General features: G+C 44.2%; 2 protein-coding genes across 6 annotated transcripts in view; one reads left to right on the plus strand and one right to left on the minus strand.

Moving 5' to 3' along the window:
• Cep95 (centrosomal protein 95) overlaps positions 1-10,931 on the plus strand; it is a 28,466-nt gene extending 17,535 nt beyond the window's left edge. Inside the window, exons 9-20 of one of the 4 annotated variants that reach the window (XM_029545964.1) lie at positions 522-631; positions 946-1,075; positions 2,584-2,737; positions 3,754-3,893; positions 5,038-5,133; positions 5,836-5,932; positions 6,697-6,866; positions 6,964-7,038; positions 7,851-8,003; positions 9,265-9,411; positions 9,665-9,736; positions 9,986-10,931. In XM_029545964.1, the coding sequence (XP_029401824.1) occupies positions 522-631; positions 946-1,075; positions 2,584-2,737; positions 3,754-3,893; positions 5,038-5,133; positions 5,836-5,932; positions 6,697-6,866; positions 6,964-7,038; positions 7,851-8,003; positions 9,265-9,411; positions 9,665-9,736; positions 9,986-10,174 (1,533 nt within the window). In that variant the 3' untranslated portion in view covers positions 10,175-10,931. Of the gene's footprint in view, positions 1-521; positions 632-945; positions 1,076-2,583; positions 2,738-3,753; positions 3,894-5,037; positions 5,134-5,835; positions 5,969-6,696; positions 6,867-6,963; positions 7,039-7,850; positions 8,004-9,264; positions 9,412-9,664; positions 9,737-9,985 lie in introns of all 4 variants that reach the window. The other 3 variants (XM_029545965.1, XM_021213348.2, XM_029545966.1) reach the window with 3 other exon arrangements.
• A 536-nt stretch (positions 10,932-11,467) lies between these two features.
• Positions 11,468-14,206, minus strand: part of Smurf2 (SMAD specific E3 ubiquitin protein ligase 2) — a 100,764-nt gene continuing 98,025 nt past the window's right edge. For both annotated transcript variants that reach the window (XM_029545967.1, XM_021211735.1), the window contains one exon: positions 11,468-14,155. In XM_029545967.1, the coding sequence (XP_029401827.1) occupies positions 14,056-14,155 (100 nt within the window). In that variant the 3' untranslated portion in view covers positions 11,468-14,055. The remainder of the gene's footprint in view (positions 14,156-14,206) is intronic.

Here is a 14,206-nt window from a genome sequence, read left to right on the forward strand (position 1 = left end):
GAAGGAGGAGGAGGAGGAGGAGGAGGAGGAGGAGGAGGAGTGGGAGCCTTGGGGTTGGTGGGATGGAGCCTGAGGCTCTGGCAACATGCTGTTTCTTCCCGTGGGTGATGCTGAATAAGAGACACACATTTCACTTTTAAAAGGTTTTCAAAAAGGGGGAGTATAAAGCCTGGGTGTGGTAACAAGCACCCTTTTCCCAGTGCTTGGGAGGCAGGGACAGAAGGGTCTGTACGGGCCAGCCTGGGCTACCTAGTGAGTTCCAGACCAGCTATGACACCCACTCTCTGGGGGGGACGGACAGAATATTTTCTAGGTGGGTCTCTATAAGGTTAAGAGATAAGCTATTAAAAATGTAAGCATCTCTGTTTTGGAGGGCTTTGCCCCAGAGTGTTTCTGGACAGTTTCTGCTGGCCTCTTGGTACTGGAGACTGAACTCGGGCCCCATGCCGTGTAGCAAGCACTTCACTGCCTGAGCGGTCTCCTCGGCTTCCCAAACAACCTTTCTTTTTCTGTTTGAATAGGAACCAGATGATGCTTTCTTAACTTCTACCTTATTTAAAGATGATGATCAGGAAACATATCTACCTCTGACTGAAGCCTCCAGGACAAGGAAGCCTTCTAAAGGAGAAAGGTAATATGCTGTAGACTTCAGCGCTAACCATATGTCTGTCGTAAAGGGATTTGAAAAGGGCTTGGTGAGATCACTTAGGGTAAAGGTGCTTGCTGCCCAGGCCAGGTGACCTGACCGGATCCCTGAAACCATGCAAAGGTAACTGTGGCAAGTCGCTCCCCTTAATAACAACTTTTTGTTAAAATAAAGAGTATCAAAAAATTCTAGCTTTTGGGAACCATAATGAAATATTTGCTAAAGTGTTAATTATAGTCATTTTGAAATAAGTAGCGTGTATTTGGCAAGTCAATCGCCATGTAACCACTTTATTACAGAGATGAAAACAGAGCTGTGATCCCCTCAGAGCATCCACCTTTCCCTCAGAAGGCCAGGAAGCCGTTAACAGAACAAGAACTGCATGCTATGTCAGAGAAACTCTCTCAGCGGCTCTCTGAACTAGACTGGGCAAGTCTTGTCTTTTAATCTTGGTGAGATTTCTGTGGTTAGCCTTCCAGTGGAAGACACTGCTCTCCCAGCAGAAGATGAAACCTAGGCTTAGGTGTTAGGAGATGAGTTGTGTTTTGGGTTCTGTTAAAACTGTAAGTCACCCTGGTGGTACTAGAGCATGCTGTTTAATCCCAGTACTTGGGAGGCAGGTAGATCTCTTGAATTCAAGGCAAACCTGGTCTTCAGATTGAGTTTCAGGAGGGACTGGAGAGATGGCTCAGTGGTTAAGAGCACTGACTGCTCTTTCCCAGGTCCTGACTTAAAAAAGATCTATCTATCTATCTATCTGTCTGTCTGTCTATTTATTTGTAAGTACATGATAGCTGTCATATACATAAAATAAATAAATCTTTTTAAAAGATTTATTATATGTAAGTACACTGTAGCTGTCTCCAGACACACCAGAAGAGGGCATCAGATCTCATTACAGATGGTTGTGGGCCACTATGTGGTTGCTGGAATTTGAACTCAGGACCTCCAGAAGAGCAGTCAGTGCTCTTAACCACTGAACTATCTCTCCAGCCCAAATCAATCTTTTAAAAAAAAAAAAGACAGGTGTGGTGGCCTCCACCTTTAATCCCAGCACTTGGGAGAAAAGGCAGGCAAATCTCTGAGTTTAAGGCCAGCCTAGTCTATAGAGCAAGTTCCAGGAGCTACACAGAGTAACTGTCTCGAAAAACCAAAAATAAAAATAAAAATAATGAGGAAAAATTGAGTTCCAGGACAGCCTGGGCTATGTAGAGCAATCCTGTCTCAAAACCAAAAAAAGTTTCACAAGTCAAGCAGGAAGGACATAAACACTGGCACCCCACCTGCCTTATAACCAAATGTGGCATAGAGTCCTGATGGAATCACTTCATGTAATTATATTAAACCATTTATTTTTAGTACATCTATACAACTTTGTTACTAAAGACTAATGTGGTATTAAATGGAATAGTGGGGTAACCACCTTGAATGATTACATGAAATCTGTGTGGCTTTCTGTAAAATGTATTGTAGTTGAGTGTCTATAGCACTGATTGCTCAAAACAAAAACAAAAACAACAATAACAACAACAAAAAACCAAAAAACCAATGAGGTCCGCGCCTCACTAGATGGACTAGAACTTCCTGCATGGGCCAGGTTGCCCTTGAACTTGCTGTAATTCAGAAGGGTGTTAGATGCTTTAGATGTTAAATGTAAAGCTGGCTGTCACTGGGCCTCTCCTCCCAGCACTGAGGATACTGAGGTAGGAAGATCATTGAGTTCCAGGCCTGCTTGGTTGACACAAGGAAATCCTAGCTCAGATCAAACACATAAAGTAAATGAAGTCAAGCTGTAGGTGTGTAAGCTACATGGGTAAGTCTCTACAAGCTTGGTGTCTGTGACTGCCAAAGGCAACTTCTAGAAGGCCTGTTCTCCACTACTGTGCACTAACTTGCTACTGAAGTCAAGGACAGATAGTGAAAGAATTTCTCAATAGATGTTAAAAACTGCCCTGGGTGATCGAGGAACGGATGAGACTGATGGTAAAGATGGTGATGCCGGAGATGAAGAGGTGCGCAGTGGGAATGAGGAAATGCTCTCGCAGCACAGTGACAGCATCATGGAGTACGGACCAAAGAAGCCTAGGCCAGGTACAACCCCAGAGAGGCCTAGAATGAGGCGACCATGATCGCTTTCCAAGTAGTTCCATGTGTTAAGTTTCATTCTACATGAGGATAAAAAAATGATAGTAAACTCAAGTTCGAATTGTTTCTTATTGATATTTCTGTATGTCACAGCCATGTGTTACTTGTCTAAATATGCACTATTGTTGCTTTTTTAAAATTTCATGCTAACACTATATATATCCTGTAACTTTAACCTATTAACCTTATTTAGGAAATGTTTGTTGATATTTAAAGATCCAGCTGAATCCACAGTGTGCCCCCTTAGCATAACATGAGTATTACTGCCCTTTAGAGAGAACTCAGGGTTTAGCCATGTTACCTTTTACTGTATGTAAGCAAGCTATGTATACATTTACATTCCATCCATCGACTTGCACAGGTAAAAGACAAAGTCCACAAGATACTTGTCTCACGACCAAGGGCACTTACTTTATACATAGCATACATTCCACAGCCTGAATTCAACCCGAAGTTGATATGCAATGTGCTTAACAGTACACATTTTCGTGTGTGTGTGTGTGTGTGTGTGTGTGTGTGTGTGTGTGTGTATGTATGTAGGTTTGTTCATATGGGCGTGTGCATTTGTGTTTGTGAATATGGATATGGAGACCCGAGGCCAACATCAGGTTTATTCCTCCAGGGCTCTTCATGTTGTTTTGAACCAGGCTCTCCTGACTGAGCCAGGAACCTGTAGATACAGCAAGGTGGCTGGCCACTGAGCTGGAGTTACAGACACTCTGTCTGTCGTACTGGGCTTCTTACATGAGTGCTGGACATCTAGACTCATGCATAGACAGCAAGCACCTAGCCTCCCCCATCCCGAACAGTCTGCTTGCTCGCTGTGACTAAGCACACAGCTACATATTAGGAAAGAATACACTTAGCACAAAAGCTAGCCATTCCCCCCCCCCCCAATTTTTTTTAAAGATTTAATAGTTTCCAGTTAGGAACTAATGGTGAATGACTTTTCTGTGTTGCAGGATTTTCTACATGCAGAAAGGCACCTTACAGGTCCCATTCACTGTCGCCATCTTCAGTGAACAAACACAGACAATTAGAGAAAGAGAGAAAAAGGCAGCACAAATCTAAAGGGACAGACTCACGCCATTTCCAAGCAAAGGTACACCCTCATTCCTTGACTATTCCTCATCACTCACATGCCACTTCCCCTCAGCTGGCTATTACAGTGAACATACACACCACTGACCAAAGGTCTAAAGTGCATTTGCTGTGCCGGAGTTGAATGGGTGGCAGAGGATTATATAATGTGGTGTGCATTCTCACTAGAGAGATACGATCGTGAAATCATCAAGAAAATAACCTGCTTAGTGTTCAGTGAATGAAGAAAAAGAGGTCAATGTGGCCTGCTCTTTTCAGATAGAAGTCAGAGGTAAAGGGAATCAGGAGAGATACAGTGGGATCTGACCGTTACTCATTAGAGGAGGTATCTGGGAGCTCAGCTTTTAAGAGCACTTGTTGCTCTTCCATAGTAGCCAGATAGGATTCCCAACACCCATATGGTGGCTCACAACTGTCTAACTGCAGGTCCAGGGGGTCCAACACCCTCTTCTGGCTTTCACAGGTACCATGCAGGCAAGACACCTGGTATCATTACCAGGGAAGATATATTATTGAACAGAGATTTTAAAATGCATGGATTTAGAACACTTATTTTTTTGTTGTAGTTGTGGTTTTTTTGTTTGTTTGTTTTGTTTTGTTTTGAGACAGGGTTTTCTCTGTAGCCCTGTCATTGAACTTGATCTGTAAACCAGGCTGGCCTTGATCTGGGAGATCTGTCTGCCTCTGCCTCCTGAGTGCTGGGATTAAAGGCGAGAGCCACTACTGCCTGGCATGGTGAGTTTTTATAGTGTCAATTAAATTGGTGAAAACTCGAGTTAATTCAGAAGACCTGCAATAGTTCTATCTCAGAGGCTGGGAGATAGGCAAGCATGAGGCCTGGAGTCTGATCCCCAGGCTCAGTAAGAGGCCCTGTATCAGACTGTGCAGTGGGGAGAGACTGAGGAACACACCCACAGTTATACTCAGCAGGTAACGTCCACCCAGAGGAGCATCATTATAAACCCATGAGAACAGTAAGAAGAAAGCCCCCTGCCTCAGCTTCACTTCTGTACCATTATGGGTCTGTTAGTACAGTGTGTTTTTATGAAGCAACCTGGGAAAATGTGAATGAACTTGGTATTTTTAGACTGGGAATCCAGATGAATGTTCCTGACAGCTGGGTTACACGACCTTATTCTTTCCAGGCACTGACTGAAGCATTTGAACGGGAACTAAGAAAACATAAAGTTCAAGAGAACGTTGGACTTCGAGGGATAAGGGAGGAGGAGGAAGAGGAAACAGTGGGTAAAAGTCTCCACTGCGATGAGAGCCAGAGCGGGAGGAGGGCAGGCGCGGGCTCGGGGGGAGGCAGGGCTTCACTTCACGATACAAGAGGTCTAAACTTTGGCCTTAAAGGTTCTTGCATACTGGTTTGTAAAGAGTTAAAATAGATGTAGTTGACAAAGAGGAGGCAGGATCCTAAGCATTGTGTACCTGACTGTGAGAAACCCAAGTCCTTGCTTTCTGCCTCAGAAGATGGTTGCCAGCTGGGTGTGGAGGTGCATGACCTTAATGTCAGCACTTGGGAGGCAGAAGCCAGAGGACATCTGTGGTTTGAGTCCAGCCTTGTCTGTATATTGAGTCCCAGGACAACCAGGACTAAATAGACCCTGTCTCAAATAAACAACATGCAGACACTCCAGTGAAAGCAGGGTAGAGGTTCAGGAGGTGTAAACCCATGCTTTGAATTGCTTGAGGCTTTCTTAATATACTTTGAAAAGGTTATAAAGAAACCAGCTCATAAAAATTTCAGTAGCAGTTGTATTTAGGGTATGGGACTGTGGTTACTAAAGCTGGGAAAGGCTGGTTTGTTGGGGGAAAGAAAACCAATATTAAGAAGGTGGTTGGTAGTCAGCTGTTCTGTCAGTGTGTTGTCTGAGATGATTGTATCAAAGTGTTTGCAGACCCCTTTCTCTCCTCTGTTCTTTTCATCCTCCTCTAAGGAAAAGTCATACAGAGAAGCCTTTCCTAAAGGAACTTTGAAACGGAGTCAGGTCCAGAAGGTTTACTCCAGAAAAACTGCAGCTCCAAGTCCAAAAGGTGATGGTCGCCTGAAGTCAAGCAAGGCATCTCCGAGTAAGAGCCTCTGCGGTCCTTGACACCAGCAGGCAGCCTCTGAGCACAAAGGTCGCTCGCATTCCAGAGGCTGCTGGAAACAGACAGCCACCAGTTAGCTGTCAAAAGGCCCTTCTTGTGTTACTACTATCATAGGGCTGGGCTTCTGTAATCAGAACCAGCTCCTAAATCAGGCACCTTATCTGTGGACACCCAGAGAGTTGCCAGGGTTCTGCTGCTCCGACAGGTCTTTCCGCACGCTAGTTACCTTTTGGTGGTGGTGGTTGCTCCGTTTGTCTTTGGAAAGCTGGTAGAAGGCAAGGGATGGGTGCTCCAGGCAAGCAGATGGCTGCTCGGCCCTGTGCGCTGACAGTTGGTTCTCCTGAGGTAGAGCAAGCCTTGGTGCAAGGAAACAAGGACAGGTGAATGCCAGGTTTCCAACTAGTTCCCAGCAGGGGCTGTTCTCGCCAACCATATGCCTGCAAGCAAGCTGAGGTGGCTTCTATTCTCACTCACCGGAAGTACCTGCCTACAGGCCCTGAGGCTCCTAAGGGGTATGGATAGACTCCTCAGACTACAGTCTGAACTTTTCAGCTTTTCATCCTCAATTGTAGGAATACAGAAGTAGCAAGTACACTCCAGATGGTTCTTTTTAGGACCAGCACCTCAGCCCTGAGATTAGCTTAGTTTAGCAGGCAGGTGGGGATGAGAATTCTTCTAGATTATCAGCATATTTCATTTCCTCACAGTGAAAGTAAATGAACACAGTCTGCTGCCCCTGATGCTGGAACAGTTTCCATTTCTTTATGTCTCTGACCCAACACTGACCAAAATGTGGAAGCAGCAGATGGCCCAGGTTGAACAACTCAAAAGGGAAGCACAGAGAGAGAACCGATCCAAGAAGAAACTCCAGGATGAAGTAAGCTCCTACCCAAGCCTAAGTGCACAGGCACACACAGGGAGAGCTCGTCCTCCACCGGCACCGTTAACCTCCTTGCTTTGTGTTCTCCCTAAAGATAGAAGAAGCCCTGAGAAGGCATGACCTCCTCACTGCTCTTGTCAAGAAAGAATATGACCATAACAAGAGGCTGGTATGTCAACAACAAACCGAGCAGTGCCGTTTTCTTTATCGGTACCAACTAGGCAGCAGACTCTTGTAACACGTGCCTGTGGGAGTGAGTGGCTATCTCAGGCTTTAATTCAGAACTTGATGGGGAAAATATATTCCACACTGCACTAACACAGACCTGAAAACACACCCGGCAGTTGGCTGCAGAACTCTTTTTATCCCTGCCACATGACTGTTTTTCACTTCTTTATAGTAACAAATTAGGGATGGTATTTTCTGAGATGAAAGCCTAAGCTTTCAGATGTAAGATGAGTTGCCTGGCTTTCTCTTTGATGAGCAAAAGGCAGAGTTGAAATTTTATCCCATTTCTGTCTCTACCTCCACAGCCCATGTAGGTGCTTTGAGTCGTAGCTTAGTGCTGTCGTCTCAAATCCCAGGTAGAGAGACAGTTCTGTTATAATTTGGATTGGAAATCATACTTATCATCCCTAGCTAATATAGTGACCAGAAAAGGCAGAAGTCAGCCTGCCAAAGATATTTAAAAATCTTTAGTTGGGAATAGAGCTATGGAAATATTAATCTTAAATAGTTTCTAAAAAGCCATCTTCAAACTTGCCTGGTCACTGAGCCAAGACCGTCTGACTGACCCAGTTGACAGGACACAGGATGGTGGCTCATCAGTGTCAGGGCTCACGAGCTCTGCACAGACTGTGGGGAAGGAGCTGCCATGGTCTTTCCTGCGTGCCCAGCTTACAGCCGGAAGGCATCATTCATGGTGGGGAGCTGAGGGGATGAGAGTGAATGCTCAAGCTGGCCTTCTTCCCCCTTCCCTAGCAAGACTTCAGGGACCGAATTCAGAGACAAAGGCTGACCCAATCAAAGATAAAAGAAAATCGTCATCAAAGTGTTCGTGCCCGAAAATATTACGATGATTACAGAGTTCAGTTACGTGCAAAAATGATGAAGATGAGAACCCGGGAAGAAATGGTATGCGTACCTTTCTGTCTGTCTAGCTCTGCTAAGGGGAACTTATGTTTGGAACCAGTTTTGGTTTTTTTTTTTTCTACAAATCTTAATTTGGATCCAAAATCCAAATCTAAGTAAGTCCCACATGCAGTGAGGGCTTGTGCTTGACAGTGATTCACTGTCGGGCTGTGGGTTCCCGTCTCCTGTCTTCATGGCCCTCCTCCTAACATGCAGCCACAATTTCCTCGACCTCCTACACACACTCTGCAGTACAGCTGCTCTTAAGGGTTTGAGAGCACACTGCAGAAAACAGAAATTAAGGCATGCTTGCGTGATGCAGAAGGACATGCAGGTAATTACCATGCTGTGAGTTGTCCCCACAAGATACAGATTGTCCTAGCCTAATCAAAGTGCGAGGACCCAAATCACTGATGACTCTTACTCTATAGGAAAACATACACAGATGCTGCAGAAATCTTTCCTGAAGGCAGTAGAGAGCACTGGTACATGAGAGGGTGCTGAGCACCAGTAGGAAGGCACAAATGAAAATCACAGCAGACACCATTCACACCCACAGGGATGGCTAAAACGGAGAACTTGTGAGGATGTGGGGAAGATGGAACTCACATAGGGCTGGTGGGGGTGTGATTGCTTTTGTAAATCTGGCAGTACTTTGGAAGGTTTCCGGAATGCTGGGTAGGGTTAGAATTTTTGGATGGGTATGTGGTATGTGTGTGTGTGTGTGTATGTGTACCCACATAGCAACCAAAACAACTAAAAAGGACCCATGCCTCTCAGTTTAAGAATTTGTGAATCGCCGGGTGTGGTGGCGCATGCCTTTAATCCCAGCACTCGGGAGGCAGAGGCAGGCGGATTTCTGAATTCGAGGCCAGCCTGGTCTACAAAGTGAGTTCCAGGACAGCCAGGGCTANNCAGAGAAACCCTGTCTCAAAAAAAACCAAAAAAAAAAAAAAAAAAAAAAAAGTGAATCAAATTTATATTCACACAGTAGAGTGACAAAAAGTGACAGCTCTGTTTGTAGGGGATCTGATCTTCGAAGCCTGTCAGGTTGAGGCTGTGTTCAGAACAGGAAGGGAGGAGAGCAGTGCTGACGAGCATGGGTTTCATGGCTGGGATAGCCACACAATTCTGAGCCTACTAAAGCCTAGTCACAATGTATGTATAGTTTAAGAGTAATTTTATGTATGTGAATAATGAGGAAAGCTGTTATTTGAAAAGCCTTTGTGAAATGCAGTATAATTTATGATTAAATAACCAACAGATCTTTAAGAAACTGTTTGAAGAAGGTTTACAAATTCAGAAACAAAGACTACGAGACCTAAGAAACTACGCCAAAGAGAAACGCAACGAAGAAAAGAGACAGCACCAGAATGAGCTGGACTCGATGGAGAACTACTATAAGGACCAGGTGGGCTTGCCGCCGCCACCATCAGTGCGCTTGATCCCAAGCACCTGTCAGCTTGGCTTAGGTCATGGCTGGCTAATGTGCATATCAGCACAGCTTTGCAGCAGTGGACAGGCTATACTGATTGTTTCTAAGGCAAATTTAAGACAGTATTTAAACAGTATCCCATGTGTGTTGCCCTATTTCCATTTTGATTTAAGATAGAGTATAAGAATAATTGCATTGTGATGAAAGATTTGTTTTTTCCTACCCACAGTTTTCATTGCTGGCAGAAGCCATCTCACAAGAACGTCAGGAACTCAAAGTGAGACAGAAATTTCAGGCTCAGGTAATAATGAACAGGACAGGAATTAGGAATTATTCCTAAAAGGAAATAGGAAATGTTATTGTAAAAGAGAATCCATCTCTGCTCCCAAGACCTGATGGGCTGATGTTAGCAGCTCTGGTCTTGGAAGGGAGAGACAATAAATTACTAAACTCTCTGGAGGAACCTGCTAGGAGCAGGCAAATGCGGGGTCAGGGCTGAGAATAGAGAGGCCTGGATAAGTCACAACCTTCAGACTGAGTTCTCTTTCAGACGGTACATAAGGTGAAGAGGGAGCTGAGAGCTAAAATGGAGAAGGAGATTCAGCAACTGCAGCACATGATAACGCAGAACGACGACGACGCTTTCTTCCGGGAACTAGAAGCTGAGCGCTTCAAAGCTCGGCTGCAGTTGGCTTCCTTCCAGTACAGTAAAAATCCTTTCCCAAGAGGCCAAACTTAATAGGTGAAGTTTCCAGACACCTTAATATGAACAGAGCTAGACCTGAGCCAGTAAACAGTCTAAACCAGAACATGCCTTATTTATGTATTCATGTTAAAATTTAGAATTTTTTAAATAAAAACTTTCTCTTAAAGCTCACTGCTTTTGCATTTATAACCTGAGAAAAGAGAATAAAGACATTTAGCTCTGTTAAAGCAGTTAGCAAGTCCTGCCAGCCCACTCGTGAAGCATGTTGATAGAGGTCAATAAAAGTTATTGACTGTGTATGAACTCCAGGACCAAGAACAGCACCTAACAGGCTGTGGATGAAGCCAATAATGGCTACTGTTTTGTAGTTCAGGAGCTATGTTGTCTTAAGTTCCTCATCTACCATTTGGGAGCTGACTTCCATTTCCCTAGCCTTATCTACTTCTGGCTGGAAGATGAGGTCATCTCTATTCAGGATGACTGCAGGCATCCGAGTACTGGGATTACAGGCTTGCACCACCATACCTATCAGGAAAATTACCTTTTATACAGCCTTTTAACTATATAACTAGACAAACCAGTTTAGAGTATTAACATAAAAGGGTAATAACCCTCTGGTGTAATTCCATCTATCCTATAACTTGTCTCTTGACATCACGCTACTGAAAAAAGCCCCCCAGATAGGTGCTGACACGAGAGCAGTATCACTGGAGTGCGGCTCCCTGACAAAGTCTCTGTGCCAGCAGCTCTTCACCACGGCTGCCACCTTTCAAGATGCATGAGCAAGCCTTGGAGGGGTTTGTGGGCTTCCCCAGTCCCGGGGGCATCCCTCATCCCTCTAGAAAAGAACTGGAGGAAGCAGCTACAGAGCACTGTCAGGACCTGTCTTATGCCCTGCTGTCTGCTCTGTTCCCAGCTCTTCTAAGCTGTTGCAGCCTCTGCTGTACTGACTCACAGACCACACATGATGGTGAAGAATGAACCCACATGCATTTCTTTCCTATCTGTGTATGTAGCTGTACTCTTCAACGACTGGCATTCACAGAACTGTACCTCATCTCTCTTTTCATTTGCAAGACTTTACTGCTTAGCACCAGCTTAAGCCATCTGCCAGCAGCCAGCCAGACCTGGTTGTAGATCTTTTTCTCTTGGGAAGCCCCACCACCTCATGGCCCCCAACAACAATGGAAAGTCTCAGCCATGGTAGAGAACCGTCGTCCTTCCAGCCGGCTCCACCTCTGGGCAGCTGGGCCCCAGCCTCTAAGCCTGGGGGAAAGCATCAGTCTTTTCCCGCTAGCCTGTGAAACCAAGTAACAACTCAGTATCCTTACAAACCGCTGCTGTGACAGTGCAAACAGCATTCACTTTATTGCTCAGCTTCGGCATGGGCACACACATACGTCCATAGTTAATTTTTAAAAACCATTTATACAGATGTTATTGATAAAGCTCATGAAACAAATGAGTGAAATTACAAAGAATATCAAGGCTAAAACATTCTGTAATAAATACAATGGAAATGATAAAACTTTGTTTTTAAAGTCAGTTTAGAGAAAAGGAAGAATATTACATAAAGTGAACTAATTACATCTAGAGTCAGCAACTCAGCATTTGGTACAATCATCATCCTAGTGTGAGAACATTAACCACCACACATGGCCCCTACGGTGAGCTGCAGCTGAAGGGCGAGGCTGTGCTGCTGACCTTGCAGGCACTGGAAGCTGTCAACACCCACCAACCAGTGCCATCTGTCCGACCACTGCAAGCTCAGGGCAGATTTAGTGTTCTCTAGGAAAGCAAATTACAGTGGATTTAGGAGAAGAGAATTTTGTGCTCTGGCCTGGAAATGTGGGTGGGGTGGGGGGAGCACTGTAAAATACAGAGCAATAAACTGCAAAACAAATGTACAGGATATGCAGCACTGCTTTAAAACTTTGTGCCAGGAAATAGTGGCCTCTTACTGCATGTGAGCACAAGGGAACCATTGGTCAGAATGAAGCTTTCCGGATGGAACAGAGTGCCTGGAGGAAGGTTACGTGAGAACAGATAAATATTCACATTAAACACAAGGCAAGTCCAGGTTCTGTGACACTGGGGATTTTTGTTTGCTTAGCACCTATTTGGAAGTAATCAGGTAATGTAATTTTGAAATCGAAATTGAAATCATGTTTTCGGATGTCTGTGCTATTGAAGACCGTTACATAGGGCAATTTCCTTTAAAGCTCTATCAAGTCACTGTAATAAAGTTAAAAGGCACTCAAAAAGTGGTGGGGTTTGCCTGCGTTACACTGCATGGAAAACCACTGAAAGCAGCATCTCCTTAGCACTGCATCCCTGTCCGCTGGGACAGGGTCTCAAGGAGCCTCAAACCCACTGTGTAGGTGAGGCTGGCCTTGGCACGCTGGCCCTTCTGCCTCTGCCTCCCCAGTGACAGGATCATGGGTGTCAGCCACCAGGCTGAGTTACACGTCCTGTCAAGTGCTCCTCATGGCTCTATGCCAAGCTCAGCAAAACTTGTTATTCTTATTTCACATCCATGTTTAAAAATAACAGTACATTGTTTTCTGATGGTTGACTTTTAAAATCCAATGTGATTTTTTTTTTAATGGTTGCAACCCCTCACCCCAGAATTTTTGTTACCTTCTAGATCACAGGATGGGCCACAAACCTTGAAAGCTTAACCTCAACATTTGAAGTCAGCAGTGTGGCAGCCTGGCCTCTATTCCCTTACTTCACACTCTTCAGTTCTAGAGTAAATTGTACGACTGACTTAGAGTCACTCTTATTTGAGGCTGGCCTCAAACTTGAACTGCCCCTTCTGCCTTAGCTTCCCAGGAGCCGGGATCACGGGCATGGTCAGCCCAGCTGACTTCATGTATGACATTCTTGGCCCACCATGCCCACTACCACCTCCAGTTCAACCAATGAGGTAAAAGCAGGGCTCTCAAACTTGTTAAATGATCTTTAGAGCAAAAATTTTCCTTTTAGAAACTTAATTAAAATATAAGTTAGATGTACTTATTAGAGACTTTGGTTTATAGAAATAGCATATAAAAGACAAGCTGACCCAGCAAAGAATGAAAATCCACCCCATCACATACTGAGAAGCTATAAAAATGCAGTATTTCAATTTAAGATGAAAGTAAATCCAAAATACCTAATCTTCTTGATTCAAGAACATGAGGTCTTTTTTTTTTTTTTTTTTTTTTAAAAGTCATCTCAAAAAACAGGGAGGGTAGCAAATAAACTCAGTTTAAATGGCTGCATTAAGAATTTCCAAGAAAGTCACACTTGAAAAATATAAAACCCCACTTAAGCTACAGTGACCCACATAATGCAAAATATAACACTCTGATATAGAAAAACACAACTAAACATGTAAATGGCTTAATTTCATCAAGGTAATGATCCCTCTTCAGCCAATTGTTTACAAAGGTGGAACAATCCAAAATAACTTTATTTAGTTTCTTACAAAGAGCAAGTATAGGAGCTGTTCAAAAATCATGTATTCAATCAAAATGAAATGTGACTTGTACCGACTGCTGGAATTGTCTTGCTGTGCGGGAGAGACACGAGTCTGAGAAGCGATTTGGGGAGATAACCTTGTATAAAAATAGTAGTAGTCTTTTAAGTGTAGAATACTGCCTAACTCTGGAGATGCAGGGGGTCAGCATTCTTTAGGTTCAAGGTATTAATTTTTAAATAGCAGCTGAGTGTGTCCTCATGGCAAAGCATAAAGACCTTTATTTTTCCTTGAAAAGGAATTTCAAAGTTGTCCTTTCCCCTCCCAGTGTCCTAGAATATAAGGAGCAGGGGAGGAGGCTGTCCTGTATCCCAGCGTTCTCTGAAGCGCTGCTGAAGAAGGCTGTTGGCCAGGGAATAAATAAGAGCTGTAGGTAAATCCTTGGCGCCCATCATTCCACAGCAAAGCCACATGTCTCCTCGATGGCTGTTAGCAGCTTTTCATAGAGCTTCTCATAGCTTTCATAGGGTGGAATGTCTATTCGATTGAAGCTGTGAATAAGCAAATCAGCATTGATCATTCGCTCAAAACAAGTCAGCAGG

Source organism: Mus pahari, chromosome 14 (assembly GCF_900095145.1).
Source record: "Mus pahari chromosome 14, PAHARI_EIJ_v1.1, whole genome shotgun sequence".
Classification (NCBI taxonomy): Eukaryota; Metazoa; Chordata; class Mammalia; order Rodentia; family Muridae; genus Mus; species Mus pahari.